This window comes from Pezoporus occidentalis, unplaced genomic scaffold (assembly GCF_034315485.1).
Source record: "Pezoporus occidentalis ecotype Australia unplaced genomic scaffold, CSIRO_AGI_Poc_V1 ctg49, whole genome shotgun sequence".
Classification (NCBI taxonomy): Eukaryota; Metazoa; Chordata; class Aves; order Psittaciformes; family Psittacidae; genus Pezoporus; species Pezoporus occidentalis.
The window spans coordinates 1,728,561-1,754,551 of NW_026915824.1; the positions used below are offsets into that span (position 1 = coordinate 1,728,561).

General features: G+C 48.6%; 1 protein-coding gene across 6 annotated transcripts in view; it reads left to right on the plus strand.

Moving 5' to 3' along the window:
* The first annotated feature begins 4,031 nt into the window (after positions 1-4,031).
* Positions 4,032-25,991, plus strand: part of LEF1 (lymphoid enhancer binding factor 1) — a 69,798-nt gene continuing 47,838 nt past the window's right edge. For 2 of the 6 annotated variants that reach the window (XM_062636668.1, XM_062636671.1), the window contains exons 1-4: positions 4,145-4,162; positions 4,943-5,171; positions 6,058-6,121; positions 7,616-7,749. In XM_062636668.1, coding sequence (XP_062492652.1) covers positions 4,962-5,171; positions 6,058-6,121; positions 7,616-7,749 — 408 coding nt within the window. In that variant the 5' untranslated portion in view covers positions 4,145-4,162; positions 4,943-4,961. Of the gene's footprint in view, positions 4,163-4,942; positions 5,172-6,057; positions 6,122-7,615; positions 7,750-25,991 lie in introns of all 6 variants that reach the window. The other 4 variants (XM_062636670.1, XM_062636669.1, XM_062636672.1 and 1 more) reach the window with 4 other exon arrangements.

The following is a 25,991-nucleotide window of genomic DNA, read 5'->3' on the forward strand; positions in this document are numbered from 1 at the left end:
ACAACACAACAGTGAGGGTGCTTTGGGTCTTGCTCCAAACCCATCCAGATCTGTTATTTACAGCCTTTCTTAAGGCATTCATTAAACTAGTGGTGAACCTCTTACATGCAACATCTCATTTTTCTCAGAGTGAAAAGGAGGCTTAGAAATATTATCCTTGTTTTAGAGGCAAGGAACAGGTCCCTATTTTTTAAACACATTCATGGATCCCAAGGCAGACCAGAGCTGGCTTCCCAGCTGTGCTGTGCAGCAACAGCAACATGTGCAGGAGGCCACAGTGATAAGGCTGAAGAGCCCAGGGGTAATGTCGCATCCCTGCTCAGGGCTTGCTCACCCCACATCCTGATGGAGAGGAATTTATCTGCTTCAGAAGAAATTCGGGAGTTCAGCCTATATATTAGATTTGCACATCGATCAGGTGTGTTATCCAAATAGGGTCCCAAACACAGACCCAGGGAACACACATAGTGCAGTCCCATTGCCTTGAAAAGGCACTGTAAAAGCTTGGTTTGGGAGACTTTGAAATCCCGCGTCCCTGTTTGTGCTTTGCAGTCCTGAGAGAGCAGCGGAAGCACAGAGGTGGGTGGCCACCCCACAGCCCCGGGGCAGGCAGGGCACGCAGGGCGCTGGTGGGCCCCTCCGGGGCTCCCCTCCCGCACCCCAGTTCTCTCCCCCATGCTCCTCACAGCCCCTCAGCAGCGGGGTGCACGCCTTCCCACCGGGAAGCCACAGGGCACAGCGGGGGCTGCCGCAAAGGGCGCCCGCCCCCAGCGCGCTCACCCTTCGGGGGCCACCCGCGACATTTCCTCCCGGGGAAGGAAAACCCGCGGAGAGTTTGCTTAGAAAGGCTCTCTCCAAACTGGCACTGGCCACTGGGCGTGTGTAAACGGGCTTTTGGCCGCTGTCTGCTCCTGTGTCGATCGGTATAAGAGAGTTTACCCCGGGGCCGCGCAGTCCCGACCGGGCCGGTCGCAGGGACGCGCCGTCGGGCGGCACTGCTGGCTCCACAGCCCGGTGGTTTTAAACAAAAGGATTCGGGATTTTGGTCAAGTCTTCTTCTATTTTTCAGCAGAAAATAACTGCGGCCCCTCCCCCACTGCAAGAATATATTTTATTTTTATTCTATTTTTTCCCTTCCCGGAGAAAACCAGCTCCTTCCCGCCGGTCGGTCCTTCCCCACCATGTGCGCAGCGCTCCCCCCGCTCCGCCGTGCCTCCGGGCTGGCACGCGGCCCGCCCGGAGGATTTTCTTTTTTTTTTTTTTTTTTTTGTATTATTATTTTATTTCCACTGCACATTTCGGCTCCAGCTCCCCAAACTCTTTGATCTCCCCCGCTGTCTCCTTACCCGGAAGAGATCCCTCGCCCGCTCAGCTGGGAGCTCGGCGCACACGTGGGCGCCCTGGCGCGCCTCCAGCCTCCTGCCAAATTTAGTCACACAAAGGGCCCGGAGGGGGGGCCGGGGAGGGATGAAAGGGGCCGCCGACAGGACATCAAAGGCGCCGCCGCCCCGCCCCCCCTTCCCGTCCCTATAGTGGGGCCGCCGGCGGCGGACGGCGCTCCACACGCCAGGGTGTCCCTACCCCCCCGGCTTATTGCACCCCCCCCCCGGGGGGGTACCCGGTACCCCAGTTCCTCCCTCTCCTCGGTCATTTCCCCCGAGACTCCCCGGGGGTTGTCCAGCTGCGCTGGTCGGGGGTGCTGCTCCTCCTCCCCCCCCACCCCCGGGGACAGCGTCCGGTTTCCCTCCTGTCCCTGCTCGCCCCCCGGCCCCGGAGATGGGCTGGCCGTCGGGGAGTGCGCCAAGCTCCCGCCCCGCAAGAATAAAACAACCAACCCCCAAACCCCCCAAAATACCGGACTCTAAAACACAAAACCTGCTCAAACGATTAAAAAAAAGGGGGGGGGGGAGAAAAAAAAAAGCAAAACACCTAAAATGCAATAATGTGCAAAATGAGCCAAACAAAATACAGGAAAATACAAAACCACGCTAAAATGAAAGAAAAAACCTGCATCTAAACCCCCAACATAACCCCCGCTTAAGTACTGAACAGGGGTTCAGCCGGGAGCCGGACGGCAGCGGGCACGGCGGTGGGAACTCTCCTGGCGGAGCGGGGAAGGCAGCGCGATCCTGCTAGGCGCGGGGTGGGGTGGGCACCACTACCCGGGGCCTTTACCCGGGGCCTTTCCTCCCGTTCCTCGGCCGTGCCCCCCTCCTCAGCCCCACGAACTGCGAGTTAAGAGACAGCTTTGCGTCGTCTCCAGTGAAATCTGGCATTGGAGTTGAGGTTTCCTGAGTTTATCCTCTTGTCATAAATCATTACTATCTCCACCTTCTCCCCCACCGCCCCGTCGCCGTCCGCTCCCCCTCCCTTTCTCCCTTCCTCTCTCCCCCAACCCCCCCCCCCCCCCCTCCTTTCCCCGTCCTTTTCTGCCCTCAAAATCCTTCCACCAAAACCTGATTCTGGAAAAACTCCAGCCCACATGAAGGGGGGGACATCGGGATGGCGGAGGGGCGAGGGGAGGCTGCTTTTCCAGAGAGACCCGGTAACGAAACAGAGGGACTGCCGCAATGCCGGCCCCTCCGGCGGGGACTCCTGCCCTTCTCGGGCGTGGCCGCCCCGCCGGGAGAAGGGGAAGCTGACACGCTCGGGCTCTCGCCCAGGTTGGGGAAGTACGGGAGACCGAAGGGAGCAGCCCGGGGCACCTGGGACTGGCCCGGTTGTCCGCTGCCCGCCGAGAGTCGGGAAAGAGGAAAGGGGCGGGAGGGATGCGGCGGCATCTTATCGCACACACATCCCCGAGTTGCGTTTACCAAACAACCGCTTCCCGATCGCCTCTCTCCAGCCAACTTCGGGGCAGAGAGGGTTCCCCTGCACCCCGGAGTGCCGCACGATTAAACCCCTTCCCAGGGTTTACATTTCCAGTTTCTTTCTTTCTCGATTATTTATTTTACGCACTTCTTCGACATGAGGAGTCCATCCCCCTTCTCCCCTTTCCCTGGGTCTTGCGGGTCTTGTTTCTCATCTGGATAGTGACTGCTCGTCCGTGGAGGTTGGTGCCGAGGCAGGAGTGGGGTGGGAGGGGGCGTTCTCCCCGTTCGCCCGCCCTAGCCCAGCAGCTGCTGGAAACGGATCGAGCATCCACATGTTCCTGATCCTCCGTCTTCCGACGCTTAAAGGTTCAGGAACCTCGCGGGGCATGTGCACAGCACGAAGCGCACTTTTCCGATGCCAAAATCATGGGAAGTTGTTTCCTGCAAAATGTGAGCGCATCGTGTTCGCAGTATAAAAGAAGTTGCGGATCCCGAAGTTTCCCAAACGCAGCGCCTGCTTTTGTTTGAACGTTTTTTTTTTCCTTTTTTATTTTTTGTTTATCTTATTTAAATGCACTTGCGCTCTGCACCGGGATGATGCCGTGCCGCCCGGGAGCTAAAGGGGCAGCGCGGTTGCTGAAGGAGCGGGACGGAGCGGAGGGGTGAATCTCAGTGACTGCTCTGGCTCCATGTACTGGTCTGATACCGGGCCTTTTCCTCGCTGCCGCTCGGGGTCGGTACACCTTTCTGCCGGGAACTTGCTGGGCTCCATAGGGATGTGTTAATTCTGCCCTTCGTCCCAAGCGGGCACGGGAAGCGCTCGGGCAAATCCTCGCACGCTGCCCCTGCTCCCCACACCTGAGCAGCTCCATGCGACCACAGCAGGCCCCCTTTTTTACCCCTTCCAAAGGGGAAGTCTCAACAAAGCAGCCCTAAAAAAGCAGGTCTGCCGCGGGATACAGCGAGTGCCTCCGCCTGCCTCGACGGGCTCCTGGCTGGGAGGGAGGGATGGGAGCGGCAGTGGCCGGCTCGGCACACACACACACACAAGTACATGTAGACACACAGAAACACACGGAGGCTTCTCGGCGCAGCCCGACCACAGTTTGCCCGCGGGCTGTCTCACACCCGCTCCCCAAAGAGCCGCCGGCGCCCTCCGCTCTCCGCCGCCCGGCCCCCCCGCCCCGGGCGCGCTGTCAGTCACGGCGGCGGCTCCTTTCATCCTCGCCGTCCCCGCTCCTCCCCGACGGCGGAGGGAGGGCGTGAGCGATGCTGAAGTTGCGCCGCCACCGCCCCGCGCCCTACCGCTGCCCCCCCGGAGGGCGCCGTGCCCGCCGGCACCGGCAGCGGTACCATCTCCTCGCCGGGCCCTGCCTGAGCACGGAGGCTGCCGGCGGCGCGGAGGCGCCGCGGCGGCAACTTTTTTCCCTGCCCGGGGGCGTGGAGGGAAGCAGGGGGATCCTCGGCCACCCCCTCCATCCCTCCCTCATTGTTGCCCTCCCTTCCTCCCGGGACCGCTTCCTCGCCCCCGCTCCCCGCGGTGCCGCCGAGCCCAGCCGTGCCCGCTGCCGCGGGCGAAGCTGTGGACAAAGGCCCGCTGGGTACGCGCCGAGGGCAGCGCCGTCCCCCGGGGCGCCCCCTCCCCCTGCCCGTCCCCCCCAGCCATTTTAACTCGAACCCGCCCGGGTGGCGGCAACTTCACTCAGAGGCGAAACTCGGGAGGGCTGCGCTCCCCTCCACGTACCCTCACCCCCAGGGTGAGCCCGGGTCCCGGGGGTGGGGATGAGTGGGGGGACTGGGCTCCTGGGAGGCGGGTCCTGGCGCTGTCCCTGGGGGCGGGCAGGATACAAACGGGAGCATTTCGACCTATTCCGGCCGTGCGGCGCGGCGGGGTCAGGCTCCCCGCGGGGCCGGGGCCGTGCGGGAGTAGGGGTACCTCGGCCCCGAGGGGGCGCGCAGGCGGGCGGGGGTCTCCAGCTGCCGAGAGCAACCCCGAGGACTTCACGGGATTTTTCCTTCTTCTCTCCTCCTTCTTCTCCTCTCTCCTCCTTCTCCTCCTCCCTCCTCCTCCTCCTCCCCCCGCTGCTCCTCCCGCTCCCCTTCCCGCGGCGGGCCGGCGGCCGCAGCAGACGCCGCGCTGCCGTGAGGATGCCGCAGCTGCCGGGGGCAGGGGGCGGTGGGGGGGACCCGGAGCTCTGCGCCACCGACGAGATGATCCCCTTCAAGGACGAGGGGGATCCCCAGAAGGAGAAGATCTTCGCTGAGATCAGCCACCCGGAGGAGGAGGGCGACCTGGCCGACATCAAGTCGTCCCTCGTCAATGAGTCCGAGATCGCCCCCGGCGCCAACGGGCACGAGGTGCGCGGCCGCGGAGTCTCCGCGGGGCAGCTCGGAGCGGCCAAAGGGGGGCACGGGATACTGTTGGGGTCCGGCCGCTGCCGCCGGGAGGGAGGGAGGTTCGGTGGGGCATCAGGGAAACCCCTGTTTTCCGAATTTCCCCTAAATGAAAAACCTCATCCCAACTGAACTCCCTTTACCAAGGGGAAGCGGAGCGGGCTCCGCACCCCTCCGCTGGGCTGGAGGTGGGGGCGGCCCCCTCCGCGCTTTGGCCCGGGACGAGAAAGTTCCCGCGAGTCCCCCGACGTGCCGTGGTATGAGACCTCAAGCAGCCATGAAATTTCCTCGGTAAAATACGCGGGGTCGGAGCAGTAGCCGTAAACTCTTTGAAGGATTTGCATAAAACTGTTTGGGAAGAAATACCCGACACTAAAACAACTTTAGGGAGAGCGGGGAACCTGCGAGGATTTTAAATTTTTTGTGTGAGTGTTTATTTTTTTGCTATTTTTTTCCTTCTTTTTTTTTCTTCCCTAGAGGTTTGGTAATGAGGGCAACCTGATTTTCATTATTATTTTTTGTATCTTTTTACCAATAGTGTTTTGGCCACCAAAGCTACAAATGTTTTCCAGAAATAAGCCTCTTTCGTTAAATGTAGGGGCGCTTCTGCTAGAAACGCATTGCAAAGCTCCGTAGTTATTGTCGTTGCCATAAAACGATCGTTTACACAAACGTTTCTGGTATAGTTGTCTTCCAGGCCACTTAAGACGGAAAAGAAAGATGCTTATCTCTTGTTCTTTTTTTCTCCTTCTACAAGAAGCTGTAGCGCTGTGGCAGATAGATGGGCATCCATACAATGACTTTTCTCCTTTTTCTCACTCTTTTCTTATGGTGGATTCCCTTCGGTCAGGTTTCCAGGCAGAATCAAGCGCCAGATTCCTACCATGATAAAGGCAGAGAGCACCCCGAGGAAGGTGAGAAGTGCATGGTCCTGTCTTGCAATATTGTCCCTCCTAGTCCCCCTGTGAAGCCTCCACATGGTCCACAAACTGGAGCAGGGTTTCTTTTGGGAAACATAAATTTAGTACCCTTTGGGGGAGAGGGATGCCAGGGTGCTTTCAAAGCACATTTAAAAAGGAAATCAATGTGCAGGACGTTTATCTTGAGTGACCAAATGGTATTTCAGTTGTTTAGAAACTGATAAGTAGGCCAAATGGATCTTTGCTGAAGAAATAACTATTTTTAGGATATCAGCTTAAACACATCTATCTCTTCACTCATACAGTGCAGCCGAGTTGTGTGTGTTCAGAAACTCAGTGCTTTTTCTCCATAGCCAAAGTCTGTGACTTAAATTTCCTCTTTCAAATCTAAGCATGAGCAGACCTCTTGCTTTTTTTAACATACCAGCTGGTTAATTTTGATTGAGGAGGACAGAGGAAATGACAGAGTTCGCTGTATATCACTTAGGAAGCTGGACACACGCACAAAGAACATGTGCTGTGAAAGATGGGAGATTATGTTTAAAATGAAATGCTTATCATCATGAACTAAACCAGTTCATAAATTCCATATAAAGACAGGCACAGTTCAGTCTTGGTGCTTTCTGGGATTCTGTGGCAACCATAATCTGAATTGGTTTGTAAACAGCCTAAAAACAGTAATGCCCATGTTCACAGCATCTTTGCAGTGAGGAGGAGGAGGTCAGCTTGGTATAATTTCAGCTTTGAATCCTCTTAAAACCTCACTTTCAAGTAGTAGCACTGTCACCAGTCATGTAGGTGGGAGACCTGTTCACTCCTCTTTTCGGGACCTGGACTCAAATTCTTTATTTTCCTACAAAACAGCTGTCCTCACTTGGCTTCTCTCTTGTCTGTAATGCCATGTGTGTTCAACAGCCCACCCCCACCTCCCAAAATTGTTAGGGTCTCCTTCCAAGCCAGCCTCTGCCCTCTAATTGTTGCCTGTGAGCATGGCCAGAATGAATTGTTTGCTGCACGCAGTGGCTCAGCAAGAGAAGGAAATGATTATATCTAGTTATCACTACCCTGTTCCTCCCTTTTCTAACAGTGATGCTGGAAACCGATACTGGCAATACTTCTGAATCCACAGATCCTAGAGGGATGTATAAAATGGGGGGAAACTGCTACTTGAGAAATGTAATGTCATTGCTGATGTTTCTGCCTGGATTTGAACAGAGACTTACAAAATAAATTGGTTACTCTGAGGCTGTTCCGTATTTTAAGCATAAACTCCTCACTGAGAGTACTTGCTCCTTTAAGAATTAACTCATCTTAAAAAATGTTATTACAAATCTCTGCATTTCCCTCTCTGTCAAAGGCAATCTCCATGAGTAAAGAAACATTTGCATGCAAAATATTTTTATGAATGCACAATACCTGTTTAAGTGCTCTAACTTACAAGAAATGCATATGTGGGCAATAATGTAATCATTGTTTGCTCTTCCATAGGAAAGCATCCAGACAGTGGCTTATACAGCAAGGGACCATCATACTCTGGTTATTCTGGGTATATCATGATGCCAAATATGAATAACGACCCATACATGCCTAATGGATCTCTGTCGCCACCCATTCCCAGAACAGTGAGTTATCTCTTCCAAAGACCGTTTTTGGCGAGCTGGGTTTCCTCCTGTTCAGCTTTCAGTGTGTGTTCATGCCGGGTTTTTTTTGAGTAGCTTCAGTTATGGTGAAGGTTGCACTTCTGCTCTTCAGAGCCTCCGTCCCCTGGAGTTTGAGAGCTCTTAGATGCGTTGGTCATGATCGCAGTGGAAAAGCTGAGATTAACGTCTGTGGTGTCTGACATCCTTTGAACAGGGCTGGGGGCTTTGAGGGGGGAGCCCTGGTTTACAACTGTAGGATAGTGTATGGCGGAATGATGTAAATGCCATCTTTGTAGTGACTGGGACAAATGTGAATTTTCTGGCTTTAACTCTTCGTTTGTTGGGGAAAATTGAGGGCTGGAAGCAGAACTGCTGAAGTTGGTTGTCAATAAGATGAAAAGATTGGATTTTTTTTTTTTTTTTCCCTTCAGATGTGGCATTGCTCTTTGTTGATTGATATTTATTTCTGCCATCAGTTGCTCTGCATGAGGGCTTTATGTATCTGGCAGCATTGCTTTGAAACACTCTCTGTATCTTCAGCCACAAATTGTGAAACACTCATTTAGGAATTAATATAAACTGTGCTGCAGTAGTTACAGCTTTCCCTTACATTATGGCAGGCAATGATTCTTCCAGGTTGGTCCCTCTGCTTCCATTGGTGTAGATGCACCTTCAATGGGTTTTAATGTAGTTTTAATTTTGAGTAGTCAATTCTCAGTTATTTTTGTAATCCTCTTGGTATACATATAGAGCGATGGGGAGGCAATGTTAAAACAAGCTGTGGAAATTATATTAGTAGAACCAGAGAGGAGCAGGAAACAAATCTGCTGCAGGCATCCTGCTGAAAAATCCCGCTGCAGTTGTATGTGCTGTGATATGGGAAGTTGTATGCTGTTACTTCCCTGTGGTAAAGCTGTGTTCTATGTTACTTGCTCTTAAATTTTCACTTGTCGGTCTCTGTCAAACAACTGGCATTATTTTGCTCATCCAGCGTTCTTGATTTTTCTTCAGGTTGTAACTTTTTCAAAAGCAAAAAAGAGGGGGCCTAATCTGTATTGGTAATTGACAGTAGCAAAGTGTGTTAAATTAGTGGATGTTTGGATTTGGAACGACAGGGCAGTTTGGCACTGGGAAGCACACGGATCTCTCCTCTTTATATGTTACCATTTGTGTTTGAAAGGTTTGCAAAACCTCATGCAGTATGTTGCTGTTCGTAGCTGGGGGGGGACAGGGTGGGTTGAGTTTAAATTACAGTTGAGAAGCCTACAGCCATTTAGGGTGAAGCATGATGACCACGGTCTGTTGGTATTTGTCATTGTAAATGCTGCTGTACAGAAAACTTCAGTTTGGATGTACTGTGGGGAAAAGCATGCAGCTTCAAGAGAGGGCACTGAAGCTGAGGGCTCAAACCTTCCCCTTAGAAGCCTGGGAAACTTCAGACCTTCTTTTACCCCTCTTTCCCACGTTACCTTCCTAAGAAAGTCCCTAGTGCTGGTGCAAGGCTTTGAACAACAAAATCCAGTTTAATTCTTCACTGAGGATTTTCTCTGCGTATGCATGCCGTGGGGCTGCTGCTCTGCACTGGTTTGGCATCAACACCCCCACAATATTGGCTTCTTGCGGGAGGCTGTCAGCTCAGGTACTTGAGGAACTGTCCTACATGTGTACGTTGGAGGGGAGGAGGGGGAAAACACATCTGCTTTCTAATTGTGAAGCTGCCTGCCGAACATCTGAGGGGCTAATTTAGTTCAGTGTTGCTCTTGCATGTTCGAGCAGCACCACTATTTTGGTAAAATAGTTCTGTTGCAGGGCTGCAATGTTGACATAAGCCTGGAGTTCATTCAGTTTAACCACAAGGCTACACGCTTGAGTTATTAAATAATTTTTTTGTTTAATTGAACTATAATCTTCGTTAGTCTCCTAGCTGACAGCTGGGTCTTAATGCGTGCGAGATCAAAACGCTGCATCCAGAAGATGACACGCTCACTCGTGGCCAACCATCGCTCCAGTGCCGCATGGTTCTGCCTGTTCACCTTCGTGAGGTCCCCACCACTGCCCCGCAGGTTTGCTGTTGCTGTCCTCTCATGGAGGATATGTCCGGGGCAAGGAGCAGCCGAGATCAGCAAGCGCTGGAGGTGGATGTGTCCCCTGGGGTGGCAGCCCCCGGCCATTTGTGCATGGAGCAGCCCTGCTGTGTGTACCTGTGCCCTGCCATTTACATGACAAAGCCGCTTCTTGTTGATGCATCTGTTGCCTGGAGGTGTTAGGCAGGATTAAAAAGCCACCCTGGGGCGCTGAATCCTTTTTTCACCTTGGAAAGACCCTGCTGCTTGCAAACTGCCCAGGGGATGCATCCTTGGGGGACCAAGGCAGGGACCATCTATGACGGAGGCAGCCTTGGATCGCTATGCCATGGCAGAGAGAGCAAAACTGGCTTGGAATGGGAAAAAATTTACTTTCATCAGCATATGTAGGAAGAAAGAGATCTTTTATTAAAAAAAAAAGGCAAACACTTTGCATTGTTGCTTTGTAAAATTAAAAATAGAAGTCTGTAGTCAGCCACAATATGTCTAATAAGCTGTAAAAGCAGGAAACTGAAATGTAATTTCAGTGCAGCTTTTGGAGGGGAAAGGGTGTATGAGCAGGATTTCAAATCTTCCAAAATCTGCTGTTATTAGAGTGGTCTCATCTTCCCCATTCTCCTCCTCCTTTTTTTTTTATTTTTATTTTTCTTTCTCTTTAAAAAAAAAAATCATTTTACTGGCAACCAATTTGCATTTTACAAGTTGTATTTGTAGGAGCAAGAGAGTGTTAATTACAAGTTCAGGTACAAGCCTTGCACCACAGTTTGTATTCTTATCAGATAGCTGGGTAGGTAGGAAAGCAAAGCAGTTGGTTTGGGTGGCTGCAGAAGAAGTGGCACGTGATGGTACTGAAACCACAGCAACACCTGGTAGATGTGCATCCAGTGTGCTTGAGATATCTTTTGGTGGTTGCTCAGCATTGTGGGAGTACTGAAGATGGGACACAGAGGCAGCTGCCTGTTTTCTAACGTGTGTGGGTTTTCTGATTTTTTTGTTCACAGGACTACCTTTGGGGTAGCAAACCTTTCTTGTCTGTGTGGTGGGAACCTGGGTACAAAGGAGGTGACTGAAGAAGGATCATTTCTCTGTGTCTTAAATTCATCCAGAAAATAATTTTGTCTTTGTTCCTCCCTCTTCCACAATGAATTAAACTTCCTGCGGGTAGATAGATAGAGGATTTCTGCAGCCTCCCTTTTGTCTGTTGTTCTCTGGTGTTGGGGTCTGGGTTTCTTTGCGGCTAAACTGTCTCTTTGTAGCAGCTGGAAGTGTTAAGTGGGTTGGAGGATACAATCTATAAACACCTTACAGCCACTTGCAAACCACAGCATACCCATTTGAAAATGATGGAGAATTCTGCTCAGAGAGTTTGAACGCAAGGAACAATGTTTATAAGCAGCAGGACCCCCTAGTTTTGGATATTCCTTCTGTGCTTCTGCATGGGGAGGGGTATGGAGATAGCTCCTGTCTTGAAGAGTCCCAGGAGAAACTGCAGATAATATGGACAGGAGGAGGGGTGAGGGTAGAAATAGCAGGAATGAGTAGCTACAGAGCCTCAGTAAGAGGGTTTTGTTTCCCTTGCTGTATCTTGCAGTCCCTCTGAAAGCAGACTGGTTCACTTGCTTGTGGGGAATATTTGGGACCCCAAGGGGAGCTGCAGAAGGACATGAACCTGATTATTCATAATATTGTCTTTTCCTGAGAGTTCGCTTTTGCTGACTGTGCAGTTGTAGGTGATGGCTGGGAGCTGTGGTCAGCTGAAAGCTCCCTGGCCAAATATGAAGTGGGCTTAGTAGCACAGATGTTGGAGCTCAGCTCCTGCTGCCGAATCACACATCAGAAGGCTTTGCGCTAATTCCCAAGTTGGCATCGGAGCAGGATGCTCCAAGGAAGGGCTGTAGGCAGCTGTGGTCCTGTTGCATGTCTCTTTCTTTCCCCTGCAACCCCAGACCTGTGCCTGAGGAAATGGGTTATACAGGCAGCCGAGGGTCTCGACAAGCCGAAGCTGCTCAGCCAGCACTGAAGCTCTTCTACTTCACCCTGCACAGCACGTCTTCTCTGTGAAGTTAAACCATGCTGATTAGTTCCTAAATCTTTCAAATCAGGTGCAGAGGAGCACAAAGCTTCCTGACTCTATGGAAGCAGAACTTGTTAAGAGTTTATTTGGGTTTGCATGGGGAGGAATTTCAGCCCTATTTGCTGGAGGGCTCAGTGAGTCGCACCAGGGGAGAAGAGGAATCTGCGTAGTGCTAACAGAAGGGACCTTCACTGCTGCAAATGCGTCTGTCAGCTGCTCTGGCTCAAGCGTCACAGCTGATCAGCCTAATGTACAAGCCAGGTCTCTGTGAAACACAAACCCAAGCCATGAATGGTCGCAGACCAAGTTTTGGTGGTGCCTTCTTTCTCCCCCTTAGTGAAATTAATTCTCCATTTGGAAAATGGGGCCTATAAGTTGGCCTTTGTCTGAAGCTTGATCTGGTTGCTTTTGATAAGATGGCACCATCCAGGCAGAGTCTTACCAATGTCCATGTGGTCTTTGGGGATGTACTGGTGAAGAAAACAGCCTTTCTGCTCTTGCTGTCTTCTCCTTGTCAGGGTGAAACAATTAGCAAATCAACCAAATTGTGAATGGGCCTGTGGGGAAGGTTATCCTGAAGCCACACACATGCAGCAATTGTGTGTGTGTGGCTCCAGTGGAGGCATAATCAACCCCCCCACCCATTACAAATTGTCAAAGTTGGAGCTTTTGCATATCAGTATGTGTTGGTGCTTCTGTATGTCAATATGTGTGTATGTTTATGTCCTAAATCTCCTTTTTTCTATATATCTAGGAGGTAATTCAATATAAACTGTAAATGGCAGAGCTGCTGCTTACATATTAAGGTGGTTTTAAAAGCAAAATTTCATTTCTCTTGTTTTGGTGCTGTGCCACCTCTTCTCCAGCTTAATCACAGCCCAGAAAAAATGTTAATAAGAATAGCTTGTTACTGACTGCAAGTGCCAGCGAGGATATGGCTCAAGAAGAAAGCCTAACGCTTCACAGGTTCAGGCATCAAAAGAGGAAAAGACTTTTTCCAGATACTGGCAGTGCTGCATTGCTGCAGGCATTGTAAAGCCTGGGTACCCCAGGCCTGGCTCCTCGGGAGTACTTAACTTCTGTTTATAGTTAGGGAAAACTCCTCCTGATATGGGAAGGAAATAACCCACACAAAAGCATTTACTGCTGCTGTAATATTTCTGAAGTCCTATTAGAGAGAGGCATGTGCTTTGTTTGCTAGTAGTAAAATACTGTGTCTGGCAGGAGAAGGCAGATGAGCAAGAGTCTGCTTTAATACAGACACAGAATATTTTACAGCCTGAAGTCTGCATCAAATGGACTGCTGTGATGTCCTGTGCTGCTCTCAACATGGATGGACACATGTCCTCATCTTGGAGGAGCCAGGTTGTCCTCTTGCAGTGCTGCTCCAGTTGTATGTAAATCACTCCCATTTAACCCAAACCACCCCCACCCCGGCTATCAAGCATTTATATCTAAGCTGGTTTTGGCTGAAGACTGTTCTCATCTGGCTGTTGGGTTTGGTCCCTTCTTGCAGGACACCAGGGAAAAGGCAGGGCAGCTGCTTGGTGTGCTGCTGCTGCCCAGGCAGTTGGGGATTAGTGTCTCTATCACTGCGGCCCTTCATAAGCATTAGATTCACTTAAGAAAATTGCATTCAAAATAACTTAATCTAGCAACCCAACGCCTTCTATTTTGAGACTTGGATCTTGTGGATATGTTTATTTAGTTTGGGTTTCCCACTTCAAAGGAATCTGTCCTCTCAGCAAGAAAGTGATTGAGCACTTAAATAAAAATATATTCATTGAATCTTTGGGATTCAACTAAAAGTGCAGTAGGGAGTTAACATGTACGCCAACTGTGCTAATCAGCCAGGGATTGCCTGTTCTCCCAAAGGGGAAGAAAAGTGATCTGAACTGCCAGAGGAGAAGTGGCATGCCTACCCCTGGCTTCTGGCAGTGGTACTGCTTACTGATGCTCCGGGTTGAGATGAAGGACCTAATATCTTTGTGATCTTCAAAGAATATCTTTGTGATCTTCAAAGATACCAAATCTCTCCCCTAGAAGAACATTTTTATAGAGCTGAAAGGTCGACTCGACATTTGTTTGTTTGCTTTAGGTGGCTGGGGGTATAGGTAAGGTTGAGGCATAAAATCAATAAGATGAGCTTAGTCAGCAAAAATTGCAAGTGTAAAGCTTTGAGGCTTTGATTGAATATTTATAAAATGGGCAGTTTGACTTAAAAACTATGTACTGTCGTCACCAGCTGTAACACATAAACCAGAGAATCACTTTGGTTAGGAGTTATTAGGCAAGCTGGAGAGCAGCTAATTCCCAGAAGCATCTGCCTAACCAAGCGCTTTCAGTGCTCTAGCCCTGCACTTCAAACAGCGCCGCACAAGTCAGCAGGCAGGTCTGCTTCACCCAGGCCAGTGCACAGGGAGACGTCCCTTGGGAGCCTGTGATTGCATGCACGTGTTTGCCACAAAGTACCTTCTGAATGTGCTGGCACTTTGAATGAGCAGGGCTGTATGCGTGTGCAGTCGGTGAAGGAAGCTCAAGTTAAGGCTGCTTCCACAAAGAACAGAAGAAATTTGTTTGTAGACCTCTGTTTTTTCCTTCTCTTGCCTTCTGAGCAGGGAAGCTTTAAAGTAGGTTGAAGCAGGCTGCTGCTGCGCATCCAGCATAGTGCCAGGCACTGCACATGCTTGATGGCCCTGCTCTAAGAAGCCTGCAACCGTGACTCACGGGAGCTACAACAAACCCTGTGGTGTCAGTATGGGGAGTGAGATTTCACAGAGTTGAAAGGCGTGATACTGATACCGATGGTAGCTCAGCTTCCCCCTTACCTGGTTTGAGCAGAGTTCTGGATGGGGGTGCAGGTGTTATCCAAAGAAAGGTAGTCTGGAGATGGTCTGATTCGTCATGTACAAAACCAGGGAATATTCGTCAAAAAACAGGGAAAGGGAACATGAGGATTTTGTTGGCTCACAGGTGGAGGATGACGAGCTCTAAAAAGCTATCCCTGTAGGACCTGTATTTCTGGGTCAGGGTCCTAGTGACACTGGCTGCTCAGAGACAGTCTCAGTAACTGGTCTCCTAGCTATGCTGTAAGGCTCTATTTCATCAATTTTCTGCCTCTTTCTGTGTTTCAGAACTGCCTCAGAGATTTATCTTTGTGACCGTCTGTTTCTCTCCACAGTCTTGGCATATCTTCCTGCCTTGATCTTTCTTTATCCCTCCCAAATCTTGCATTGGCAAGCTTTGTGTAGCATGAAAAAAGTACAATATGGAGGTGATGATTAAAGGTGTCAACACTTGTCAAATGCAGTCGGCACTTGGGGAGAAGGCCTTTTCCCTGCCGATGTGCTAAAATGCTGATAAATTGTGTCCAGCGATGCAAATGTGTTTGTTTTGTTAAAATACCACAATCCAGTGTCTGTTTAGGGTCTCTAGTTTCTGAAGTTTGACTGGTGCTGCATCAGGTTTAGGAAGCTGCAGTTACAAGTGGTAATTGTGTTTTTGGTTGCGCTCTATCCCCTACACCCAGTCCCATACTGCTTTCATTGCAGTTTCGTGCAACTCCTGTGTACCCCCCATGGTGAGCAAGGTTCCCACCACTGACCCATGTTACATCCCACACAGCCGTGCCGCAAAACCGGCACCACAGCACGTCTTCCCACCAAGCGGCTTCCCAGATTCATTTTTATGATGTGACTTCCTTCTCCCATCCATGCCCTCTCCTCAATTTGGGGTTTGTGGTAGCTTGCTTCACTGTGTGGCACTCCTCATGACCTGGTTGGCAGCATTTCTGTTTCTTAAACTAAAGAAACGCTTCTTTCTTCTGTTGTCAACAGAAAAGTTGAGGTGAAGCAGGAGAATAGCCAGGCCTGACACAGTGCAGAGACCCCTCCAAATTGAGGGAAACTCTGATTTCTCCCGTCAACACCTGCACATGAATTAGCCCCTGCGAAGAGTAAAGATGGTCCCACAGTTCACGTACAGGTCCTCCTATATGCAAACACACATGCGGGTTCAGCCTCTTGAGGAGGTATTTTGTGAGCGAGGCAGGAGTGAGCAGGTGGGTGATGGTCAGGTGTGAGAGCCTGGGGTGGTGGGGCAGGCTGCAGCATGCAGCATCCCCTCCAGGCTCCTGGGGATCCACACAGAGAGGAAAAGTGAGCTCAGGGAGCTGGCGCTGTGAGAACTTTTGAGAATATTGAGGAAATAAGCCGTATATCGAACGTACTAAAATGCATTTTGAAAAACACAGGCAATTAAAATAATTTACCCTGAAGAATGCCCCTAAAGCTTTTTGTCTCGCTGCCTTCTGACATGAGCAGGCTGGGTTGTGTTTGCGTCTGCTCTTCGCTGCCTGATTTCCTCCTGCACACAACTGAAATTCAGCTTAAAAAATAAGTTTGAGCTGAGCATGTTGGATTTGGAAAATTTTTACTCAAAACCTTCTCTCTCACACCTTATGTCTTAAATACCCCTGGTATAGGGAGGAAACAAAGCTGTGCCAGGTTTAAAGGAGAAAAAAGAAATAAAACTTTAAAAAGCTTAGCTCTTAGGTATGAGGATTTTCCTGGTTTTGTTGAGACTTTTTTCCCTTTTTCAGTTATTTGGGGGATATTTCTAAGATAATAGTGCAGAGATCCTGGTTTAGATTTAAATCTTCAGAGGGAAAACTCGGAATAGGAGAACAGCCAAAAAAAATGCTGATTTATGAGGCATTCCCCAGACAGTTTGACAGCACTATTGCAAACACGCTTGGTTGTTTTTTTTTTTAACTGGCAACTACTAAGCTTCTTATTTGGGTGACCTGTAAAAGATGACTTCATACTTTGTAATAAGGAAATATTAAGAGACTCTAGGAGAGCTGCTCAAAATGCTGTTTTGCTTGAAACGTTTTAATTCAAGGGCCCTCCCAAAACAACTTGTGCAGAAAGCTTTCCCTCTTTCTTTGAAACTTTTAAGTTCTCTTTCTTTGCAGGGATATGTGTGTAAATGAGAATATTACAGGCTAATGGGGCAGAACAATAAATACCCAGTTGGGAAATGTAGTTTAGGCAAAGCTGGTTCAGAAACCCCTGTGTCCTGGGCACGGGCAGACGTTTAGGTAGAAGGACATTTCAGACAGGAGTTTTGTGGAGCTTGTCTTCCAGTTCTGTCTCCAGGACTGCAAGTAAATACATTCAGTTAATGATCACTGCAGTCATGCTCACTGTACAAAAAATGCCCTCCTCCATTAAATGATCTTTCTGGCCAACATATACTGGACAAAGCATTTTCTCAGGTTCAGTCAGCAGAAGAGGCTATGAGTGGGTCTTGCATTTCCCTTCTGGAGGCAACGTTCCACAGCCCAGAAGCCTGTAGCTCGCAAGTTGGCCGTGGGCTGATGTTGGCCTTTCATGCCTGATCTGCATCCCCTCTCCCCTGCTGGGCTCAGTGTGCTCTCCAGGGAGGGGGATGGCTGGTTAAGAGGCTGGCTGAGATTTGAGCCTAGGGGGGTTAAGCCTGGACTGGGAGAGATGCCTATAGTAATGCAAGTGCTGCTGGTAGGTTATAGCTGTTTTGGGGGTGGAGCAAAAGTTTGTGCCTGTGCAATTAAGCATGAAATAGGTAAATTCTGTGTATAATTGCCCAACGTCGAGTCTAGGGTGAGGACGTGACCCGTGGAAATTGCAGCGCGCCAGTGCCTGCCAGCAGATTCCCAGGAGGTATCCCTGGCGCCCATGCTGGCATGGAGGAGGGGGGTCATGTCTTCTGCCTCCCCCCCACCCTGCTGCCAAAAGCAGACACAGTCTGGGAGCAAGCTTCTGCAAATGAGGACCCAAAAAAGCAAAATTTGCTCAGAGACTTAGAGGAAGGTGTTCGCTTCAGGAACCTCCCTGAAAGACAGCTTGCTTATAAAGATCTGCTTCTTGGGTTGTTTTTGTTTTGTTGTGTTTTTTCATGAAAACAAACGAAGTCTGAGAAAGTAAAAACTAGGATGGGCATGGAGAGAGGGAATGAGAGGATTAAAACCAGTGCAGATAAGAAAGTTGGCTGTCGATGTTTCATACCCAGCCCTTCAGTTAACGACCAAACAATCCTACTGAAGTTTCCAAATAAAAGCGAGGAGGGGCTTAAGAAAAATAACTTTAAAACTTTTTGTCAAAAAGCAGACTTGTCTTTCCTCATTTTGCCTCCCTGCCATCGCAGCAGCACCCCTATCTCCTGCTGTTTTCTGTTTGCTCTTTCCCCGCAGAGGGAACAGGCTGCTTGTTCTGAGCATCATTATTTGCACCCCCTACTTTTGTCTCCGTCCATCCCTCAAAATTGAATGCAAACACAGATAACAGGCATGGTGTGCTCTGTCTCCCAAGAAGCTGCTGTTTCTTTGTTGCTCTTGCACAAGATGGGCTGGGGACAGTGACCAGGGCTTATCAGTGGCCTCCCCATGGCACTAGAGTGGTAGGACTTTTGTTGTTTACCAGGGCTGGGAGGACCTTGCTCAGCTGCTTCTCAGGGACAGCGTCTTGGTAGCAATAGCATCTGTCTTCCTCTCCACCCATGGTGGGCGTCCACTGTGGCCTTTGTCCTGTCCGTGCCCTGTGCCTCAGTAGCCTCTGGTGGGCAGTTTGCAATGAGGTGCCGACTGGTTTGAAGCTGGAGGCTTTCAACTTCTTCCTGGGCCTCCTGAAATATCTGCCACATTAATGTGTGCCCAGGCTGTGCTCACTGGAGCACAGCTCTCAGCTTTCTATTTGTGCATCACCTCCCTGGAGTTTCCTGGGTCATCCGTGGTGTTTTCTTTTTTCCTCACAGCTCTGTCGCTGCAGCCTATACATGGTGGCCACATCTGGCAGCTGTACCTTCTCCAGCAGCACCGCCAAACCTAAAACTCAGTTTGCTGCAGACATGCAGGTTGTCACTTTGAAGGGATCAGGATTTAAGGAACTGGCAGGATTCATTGTCAGGTCCCCCAGCTCTCCCTGTCATGGTCACCAAAACATTGCTGTGTGAAGTTGTGCCTCTGCTTGGGCATGGAGAGCTGCCCATGTAGTCTATATGGTGGGCTGCACAGGATGAAAGCCTGGCTGACAGCCTTCGCGTGCCTCTTTTGGACTAAATGGTGTCTCTTAAATTTCAGTGAATAGCTGCAAAAAAGTAGCAAGCTTTCAAGCAAAAGTATCAAGTAGCAAGTGAATCCTCTGCAAATGAACGTAAGAGTCCCTGGAAGGGAAAATAAGCAGTAATTACAGTAAAACATACTTTTTCATCACAGTAATGGCTTGATACTGAAAGGCAGGGTTGCAGCATCATATAAAAGTAACTTCTCTGCTGGCGAGTGTTTTGGAGACCTTTGCAGTGCTACGCATGTTGCTTGCTCAGTCTCTGGAGGCTGGCATTCATTTCCAGATACTTGAGACTCCTTGTGGGATAGGCAGAAGTCGAATTAGCTGCCCTGCCAACATGGCAGCGAATACCTCTGTTTACAGTGATTGCTCCAGCTCTCTGTATCTTGCTGCTTTCCTCAGTGCTGCTTTTTGAGCATCCCTCTGGTTATCAGAGTGGACAGCAGAGCCACAAAGAATTAGTCCTGATTTAAGAAAGAAGGCTGTGCAGAAGAAGCAGTAAATTTGCTGGGAATGGCAGAAGAGCAGGGGGGAGGAGGAGGGAGAAACACCAAATCTTGGATTAACACAGAAGTCTTAATGCTACTGAAAAAACTATAAGTTTTTACAAAAGCTCTTGGTGAAGAGCTTGCTGTGTTTGGCTCTAGTTTCAGCCTCAGTGTGGTTAGTGTGTGTTTAGGAACAGTCAAAGTAAAAACGAGACATTTTCCCAGCCTTGAAATGACAGGGGCATAAGCTCTGGGTCCACAGGGAAGGAAGGCAGATCCCTTTGCTGTTGTCTTTAAGTTGGATTTTTAATGACTACAGGGAAAAAGGAATGTTAAAACAGCAGAAGAAAAATGATACTGCTAAGAGGAAATTATTTTTATTGCTAATACATGGGTGCTCATAATGTTTAATTCTTTACAGCTTATGCTTTATTTGCACATTCTTCCTTTCTCACCACTCCGTGTGCTGTAGTGGCAGCTGCCATATTTCAAAATTACTGCTCTTAAAAGCTCCTATTCAGTGGTTTTAGCATGAATAAAAATACTTGTTGAAGTAGCAGTGGTGCTCAGACTGGTCAGCGTACGGGCACGGAGTGGTTCTGCTACTGCACTCTCACGGGCTTCCGCCTTTTGAAACCTCCTTATCCCTTTCCTTTCCACTGATAAGTTTTAAAAGTTCCCTGGAAGTATTTTTTCAAGGCATTACTTTTAATCAAAGCTCAGGACTGTCTTTCTTGATAGAGATTTACTTTTTTTTTCACTAGCAAAGCCAGATGAGGAGAGAGGAGGAGCGTGGGAGCATTTGATGCCCCTGAAAACAATATTGTGGTAAGAGTAGTTTTAAGGCAGCCTAAGAGTTGTTTGTATAACTGAAGGAGAAGGGAGTCTTAGAGGAAGCTTTTTTGTATCTTACATTTTTAGAGCATTATTTATCTTTGTAGATAGCTAATGGGGATTTAGTGTTCCTTTGTCGTATGTTTGGTTTAGGGTAAGTGAACGGCTGTCAGTTTGCTACAAGGAGCTGCAGAGGGGAGGCAATAGCCTGGGCATCTGCACTATTTTGCCTTGCATCAGGTGCTAAAAGTCACTAAACCTACCGTGAGTCACAATATTTTTTCCCAATTTGACTCGCTTGCTCAATCGTATTTTTACTTCAGCCTTTAGGCTTGAAAAAGCATGTGCATAATCAGTTCATTTTGTGTGGTCTAGGCTATAAAAATGCCCCCTCTGTTCTTTCCATATGAAAAACATGTTTTTAATTTCTGGGAACTTATATAATTTTCTGTGCTTTCTTTTGTATCTCAGATTAAAAACAAATGCTCCCTTCCCCTAACTTTGCATGTTCCAATTACAGAGTTGTGAAAATAAGTCATCCTTCAGCTTTTGTTACTTTAAAACAGCTATCGGTGATGTCAGAGTCAATACTAAAAGCATTAAGAATGCTGGCAGAATGTAATGCAGCTGCAATCCAACATGATGTTGGAAATGGGGTTGAGAGCATAAAGGCTTTCCATATTCCCAGGGCGCACAACTGCTCGCGGCCTTGGCTTTGATCTCTTCAAAGGCTGCTGCCTCCTCCTAGATGGAGAGACTTGGCTGCCACTCGCTCGCATTGAAAAAAGGCAGAGGTCTCTATTCAGGCAGAAATCAATCACTGTGCAGAAACAATTATGTGTAATTCAACCATCATGAAAACAGGGCGAGATTATGGGTTTGTTACCTGAGTGACTGCGTGGAGATGGGGAGCAGCGGACGCAGGAGTCCTGCTGACATGCCACATCTTGATGACAATTATAGACACATGAATGATGTGGCGGGTGGGGGCGGCGAGATGACAAATGCTGGTCACGCTGTCCAGCAGAGCAGAAAATGAGGTTACAATTGGGAGATAATGTTTGCATATGTAACCATATTTCAGCAAGCTGGGCAACTTCAGGGAATAGCGGAGATGGGCGATCGTAAACAAAGTCGGTGTGTGCCATGGCTATCGGCTTTCTACCATACAGAAACATATATGTGCGGTGAGAAACCTGGGTGCTGCATCCTGAAGGGAAGCTTCTTTAAAACAGCCTAGTGGCATTTTTTTTAGGAGGTGGAGGGGAGAATGGCCTAGGAAAAGGAGATATCTCCTGAGTTTGCCGCTCAGAAGGCGGAGAAAGCAAACAAATATCCTTCTCTACCCCTCTATGTCTCAGGACAGGGTGATACTAACACGGCAGTGAGAGATGTCTGTTTACAAACTACACTGAGGAGTGCATCTCGTGTCTCCTGTCTTCCCCTCCCAGCGGGGATTTAGGCTAGCCTTGTGGTAGTGCATCTCTGAGCAAGAGCATTTTTAGATTTGCATGGTAACATTTTGGCTGCAGCAGGCTGTCGGTAGCGTGACGTGATGCTCAAAATATCTTCTGATGTATAATGGCCTCCTTTAATTAGGAACCTTTTTTTTCTTCCCCTGAGTAGTAAGCAATAGCTGACTGTCTTTAAAAAGAGAACTGGCATGTGTAGTATCTGCCATGAGAATATTTATTTAAAGTATTATTGCCTATAAAGTCTTAAAATAGTTTTCCTCCCAAAAAGGCAAAATAAAACACAGATGACTGATTATAAAATGGTATCCCCGCTCAGTTTGGTACACAGGATGAGCTTTACCTTTTATACTGCTCAGGCTTAGACATCAGAGGCGCAAGAAGCTGCTTTGAGTTACAGATCTTCAAACAATAAGTCAAAACAAAAAATCAATCCCTCCAGTCCCTGGGTGCAGTTAGCTAAAGATAAAAGAGAAAAATAAAGTTATGCTAAAGCAGATAGAGTAAAGGAACAGATATGCCAAGGAAATGCAGAGGACAAGTGCAGAGTTGAAGTGGGCCTAGTGTGAGCCAACATCAATGAATTCTTGTCTTATCAAAAACTTTTAGGGTTGCCAATTCTTTTCAAACTGGATCCACTCTGCTCTGGGGCTGCCTGAAGCGCTGTCTTCAATAAAAGTTGCTTCTCCCCACCTTTCACATACCTCCCTCTCACTCCTAAGTGTAATCACACACAGGGATTAGGCTGCACCTCACTCAAGGTATGGAACTTCACTGCAAACTTCAACAGTAAATTAAGGACTCTGATAATCCCTTATTATTACAAATATGAAGTGAGGTTTCTTTTTAAGCATTTGGTGAAAGATGTGTAATCTCCAAAAGAGTAAAACCGTTTCCTTCTGGGGATATTTTCTCCCCTCCCTCTGCCTCCCAGTAAATTTGAATTGCAAAGGAATTTTTTAATAGATTTTTTTTAATTAGATTTTTTTCCACTCTTTTTTGCAGCTGATTCATGAAATTTTTAATGCCAGTTAACTGTCTTGATTGAGTCAAGTACATGGCTTAAGCCTTAACTGTAAAGAAGAGAGCACCATGCCCCAAAATTGTGATCTGAAAGCTAAAACCCCTCTGTGTGCCTCTCCATGACTGACATCTCAGGGTATAGTGAAACCAAAAAAAAAAAGGATTCTTTGGAAAGAGGTCTGTTGGCTTTGAGCTGTTTCTGTTGCATCTTTAAAGGTGTTTATAATACGGGCCAGCGTGCACATTCAAGTCCCAAGGGGAGGAGCTCAAGGCATCTGTTGGCATCCCTGTCTCAGGATGGCTGATGCTGGTACCTGCCCACAGGCACATGAGGGGCAGACAGGAGCAGGTAATGCTTCAGGTAGTAGCTACTCCAACAGCAGAAAACAAATTTATCCAACCACAAGTGATTTATAGACAAGGATTTTATGTTGTGTGCAAAAATACCTGGAATGCACTAATATTCAAAGGATTTGGGAAAGCCTAGTTGATGCACACCTTCAGCCCAATATGTTTGATGTTTCAAGGGCCTGTTTGCCATCTGCAGTGCATTATAATATTAATTTCATAGGTGGGACAACTGAGCAGAAGAGGAAGAATAAAGGATTCAAGATATGTAGATGCAAGTAAGGCAAAAGTATTGGTGTTAGGTCTTGCTCTTCACTGGGAATTTGAGGATATGATTTTAGACAGCTGCCTGGTAACCTGGGGCTGGCTTTCTCAGTTCAGGCTGCTAAATTGCCGCTTTCACTGCTTTGAAAAAAACCAGAAATGACACTTTTCTATGTAAACAGCTGCATGAGCTGCTACAGAGGTGTTTATAGGTTTATGAACTGAATGGGAAAAGGGTGGGTGAGTATAGATGTTACTATGAGATATGGTATGGAAGAGGTGGGCCACCGCGTGAAAAAGTGGTGTCTCCAGTTCTCTCAGTAAGGCAGAAGTTCCAGTAGGTAACACAGTCCTTCCTCTACTCAGAAGAACTGCTCAGCCAGTTATCACCTTAAAAAAAACCCCACACAAAAACATAAAAATCTGCAGCTTGATAATTATTCCCATTCATCTCTGTGTAGATTGCATCTTAAAGATAATATTTTTTTAATTGCTTTAATAGTTCTCCTTATGGTTGTCTTCTTTGAAGTGAAGAGCAGCATGGCAGGATACCTCTCGTAAGGAGCGGCTGCACGAGGAGCTGAGCTGGAGCTGGAGGCTACCCAGATACAGCTGACTGATGCAGCGCCACTTTCATCCTTTAACAGTTTTAGTTTTCTCCAGTCCAGCTGCAGGTGGAGTCTTGTCAGCAGTAGTTGTCAGTCTCTTGAAAGAAACATCTTATGTTTTGCAGAGGCCAAACCAGGTCCCAGGCGTGGTACTCAAAGCATTGGGTAAGGGATGTGCTGCTTACTGATCATAGAATCATAGAACGGTTTGGGTTGGAAGGGACCTTCAAAGGTCATCTAGTCCAGCTTCCCTGCAATGAGCAGGGACATATTAACTTGATCAGGTTGCCCAGCACCACATCTGGCTTGGCCTTGAATGTCCCCAGGGATGGTGCATCCATGACCTCTCTGGGCAACCTGTGCCAGTGTGTTACTACCCTTGTAAGGAATTTTTTCCTCATGTCCAGCCTGAATCTCACCTCTTTTAGTTTAAAACCATTATCCCTCATTCTGTCACAACAGGCCCTGCTAAAAAGTCACTCCCCATCTTATTGGCCTATTTGAAGAATGGAAGGACTGCAATAAGGTCTCCCCAGAGTCTTCTCCAAACTAAACAACCCCAACTCTTTCAGCCTTTCCTCATAGGAGAGGTGTTCCATCCCTTTGACCATTTTTGTGACCCTCCTCTGGACCCTTTCCAACACGTCCAGATCTTTTCTGTACACAGACTGTACAACTGGACACAGACACCGATGACTGGTGTGGTTTTGCAAAAGTCAGTGGGAAGAAGACCAGTAGTCCTTGGGACAGCTAATTCAGAGCAAAGATTACTTCAAAATAATAAATCCTGCCCAGAGAAGGGGGGCATGCAAGGCATGTGGTGTGCTGGGATGTTTTCTGTACTTCCTGAAGCATGCTAAGATCAAGCTGCAAAATGTATTGATTTGAATCAGAGGTGAATGGGAGCTGCAGTGCTCTGCCCGGCCGCTCTGCCCCTCCTGCCCTCGGAAAGCAAGCCTTCACCTACTAGCTTTGGGAAGCATCAGCCATCTCTCTTTCCCATTTCAAATAAGTTGATTAAAGTATTGGAGATAAATGTGTTGACTGGGCCTGGTTCCTCTCAGCATGGGGCTTTTCTTCCTTTGTCTTTTTTGATCTGGCCTAGCTGATCATCCTAGCAATAGAAGCTAATTGATTTAGCCTGTGTCAACTCACTGCACCACAGACTTTGCTGTTTCAGCCCTCTCAGTACAACATGCAGGGAATAGAACCAGTAGCCAAGCGCTGTGTCAGGCTGGGATGAAGCAGGGGCTAAATGCAGAGCAAGGGCATGGCATGTGTGGTGAGGGGCTGGTGCACCCGTCCTGTGGCCTCGGGGGATCCCTTGGGAAGCTGGAGCTTGCAGGATGGTGGGGTGGATGCGAATTCTCAAAGCTGGCCTACTTGGCCTCTAAAGTAAACACCAATTTGTGGTCTCTTAGTAGGGAGGGAGCAGTCCAATAACGCCAGGATAACTTTCTTGCCAGCAATGCTTGTTATTGAGAGCAGCATTTAACTTTGTCTAATTGGGACACTCAGGTTTCAACAGCTGGCTTACAAAAAGGGCAGACAACCTGAATGTGCCAAATGATTTGTCAGATGCCCGTGATACAGGATTTGACAACCTGAATGTACCAAATGATTTGTAAGATGTCCCTGATACCTAGCCCAGATACCCAGGCTGTGGGTATCCTGTGGGTGGCACAGTCTCTGGGAGCTGCTTATTGGTGTAAGTACTTGTGGTAGAGAGGTGGGCAAAGCCCTGTCTGTGATGGGAGTGGGAGCATCACCAGCACATGGGGAAAGGCTCAGAAATGTGAAGCCGGTTGCAGCTGCAGGAGCAAGGAGTGACCACCCTGACCTCCTGTTGGGCATGTTTCTGCCCTGAAGTCACTCCAGCAGCAAGGAGCCCCCTGTGGATGGGCCGCTCAAAGGTCTGCCCTGTTC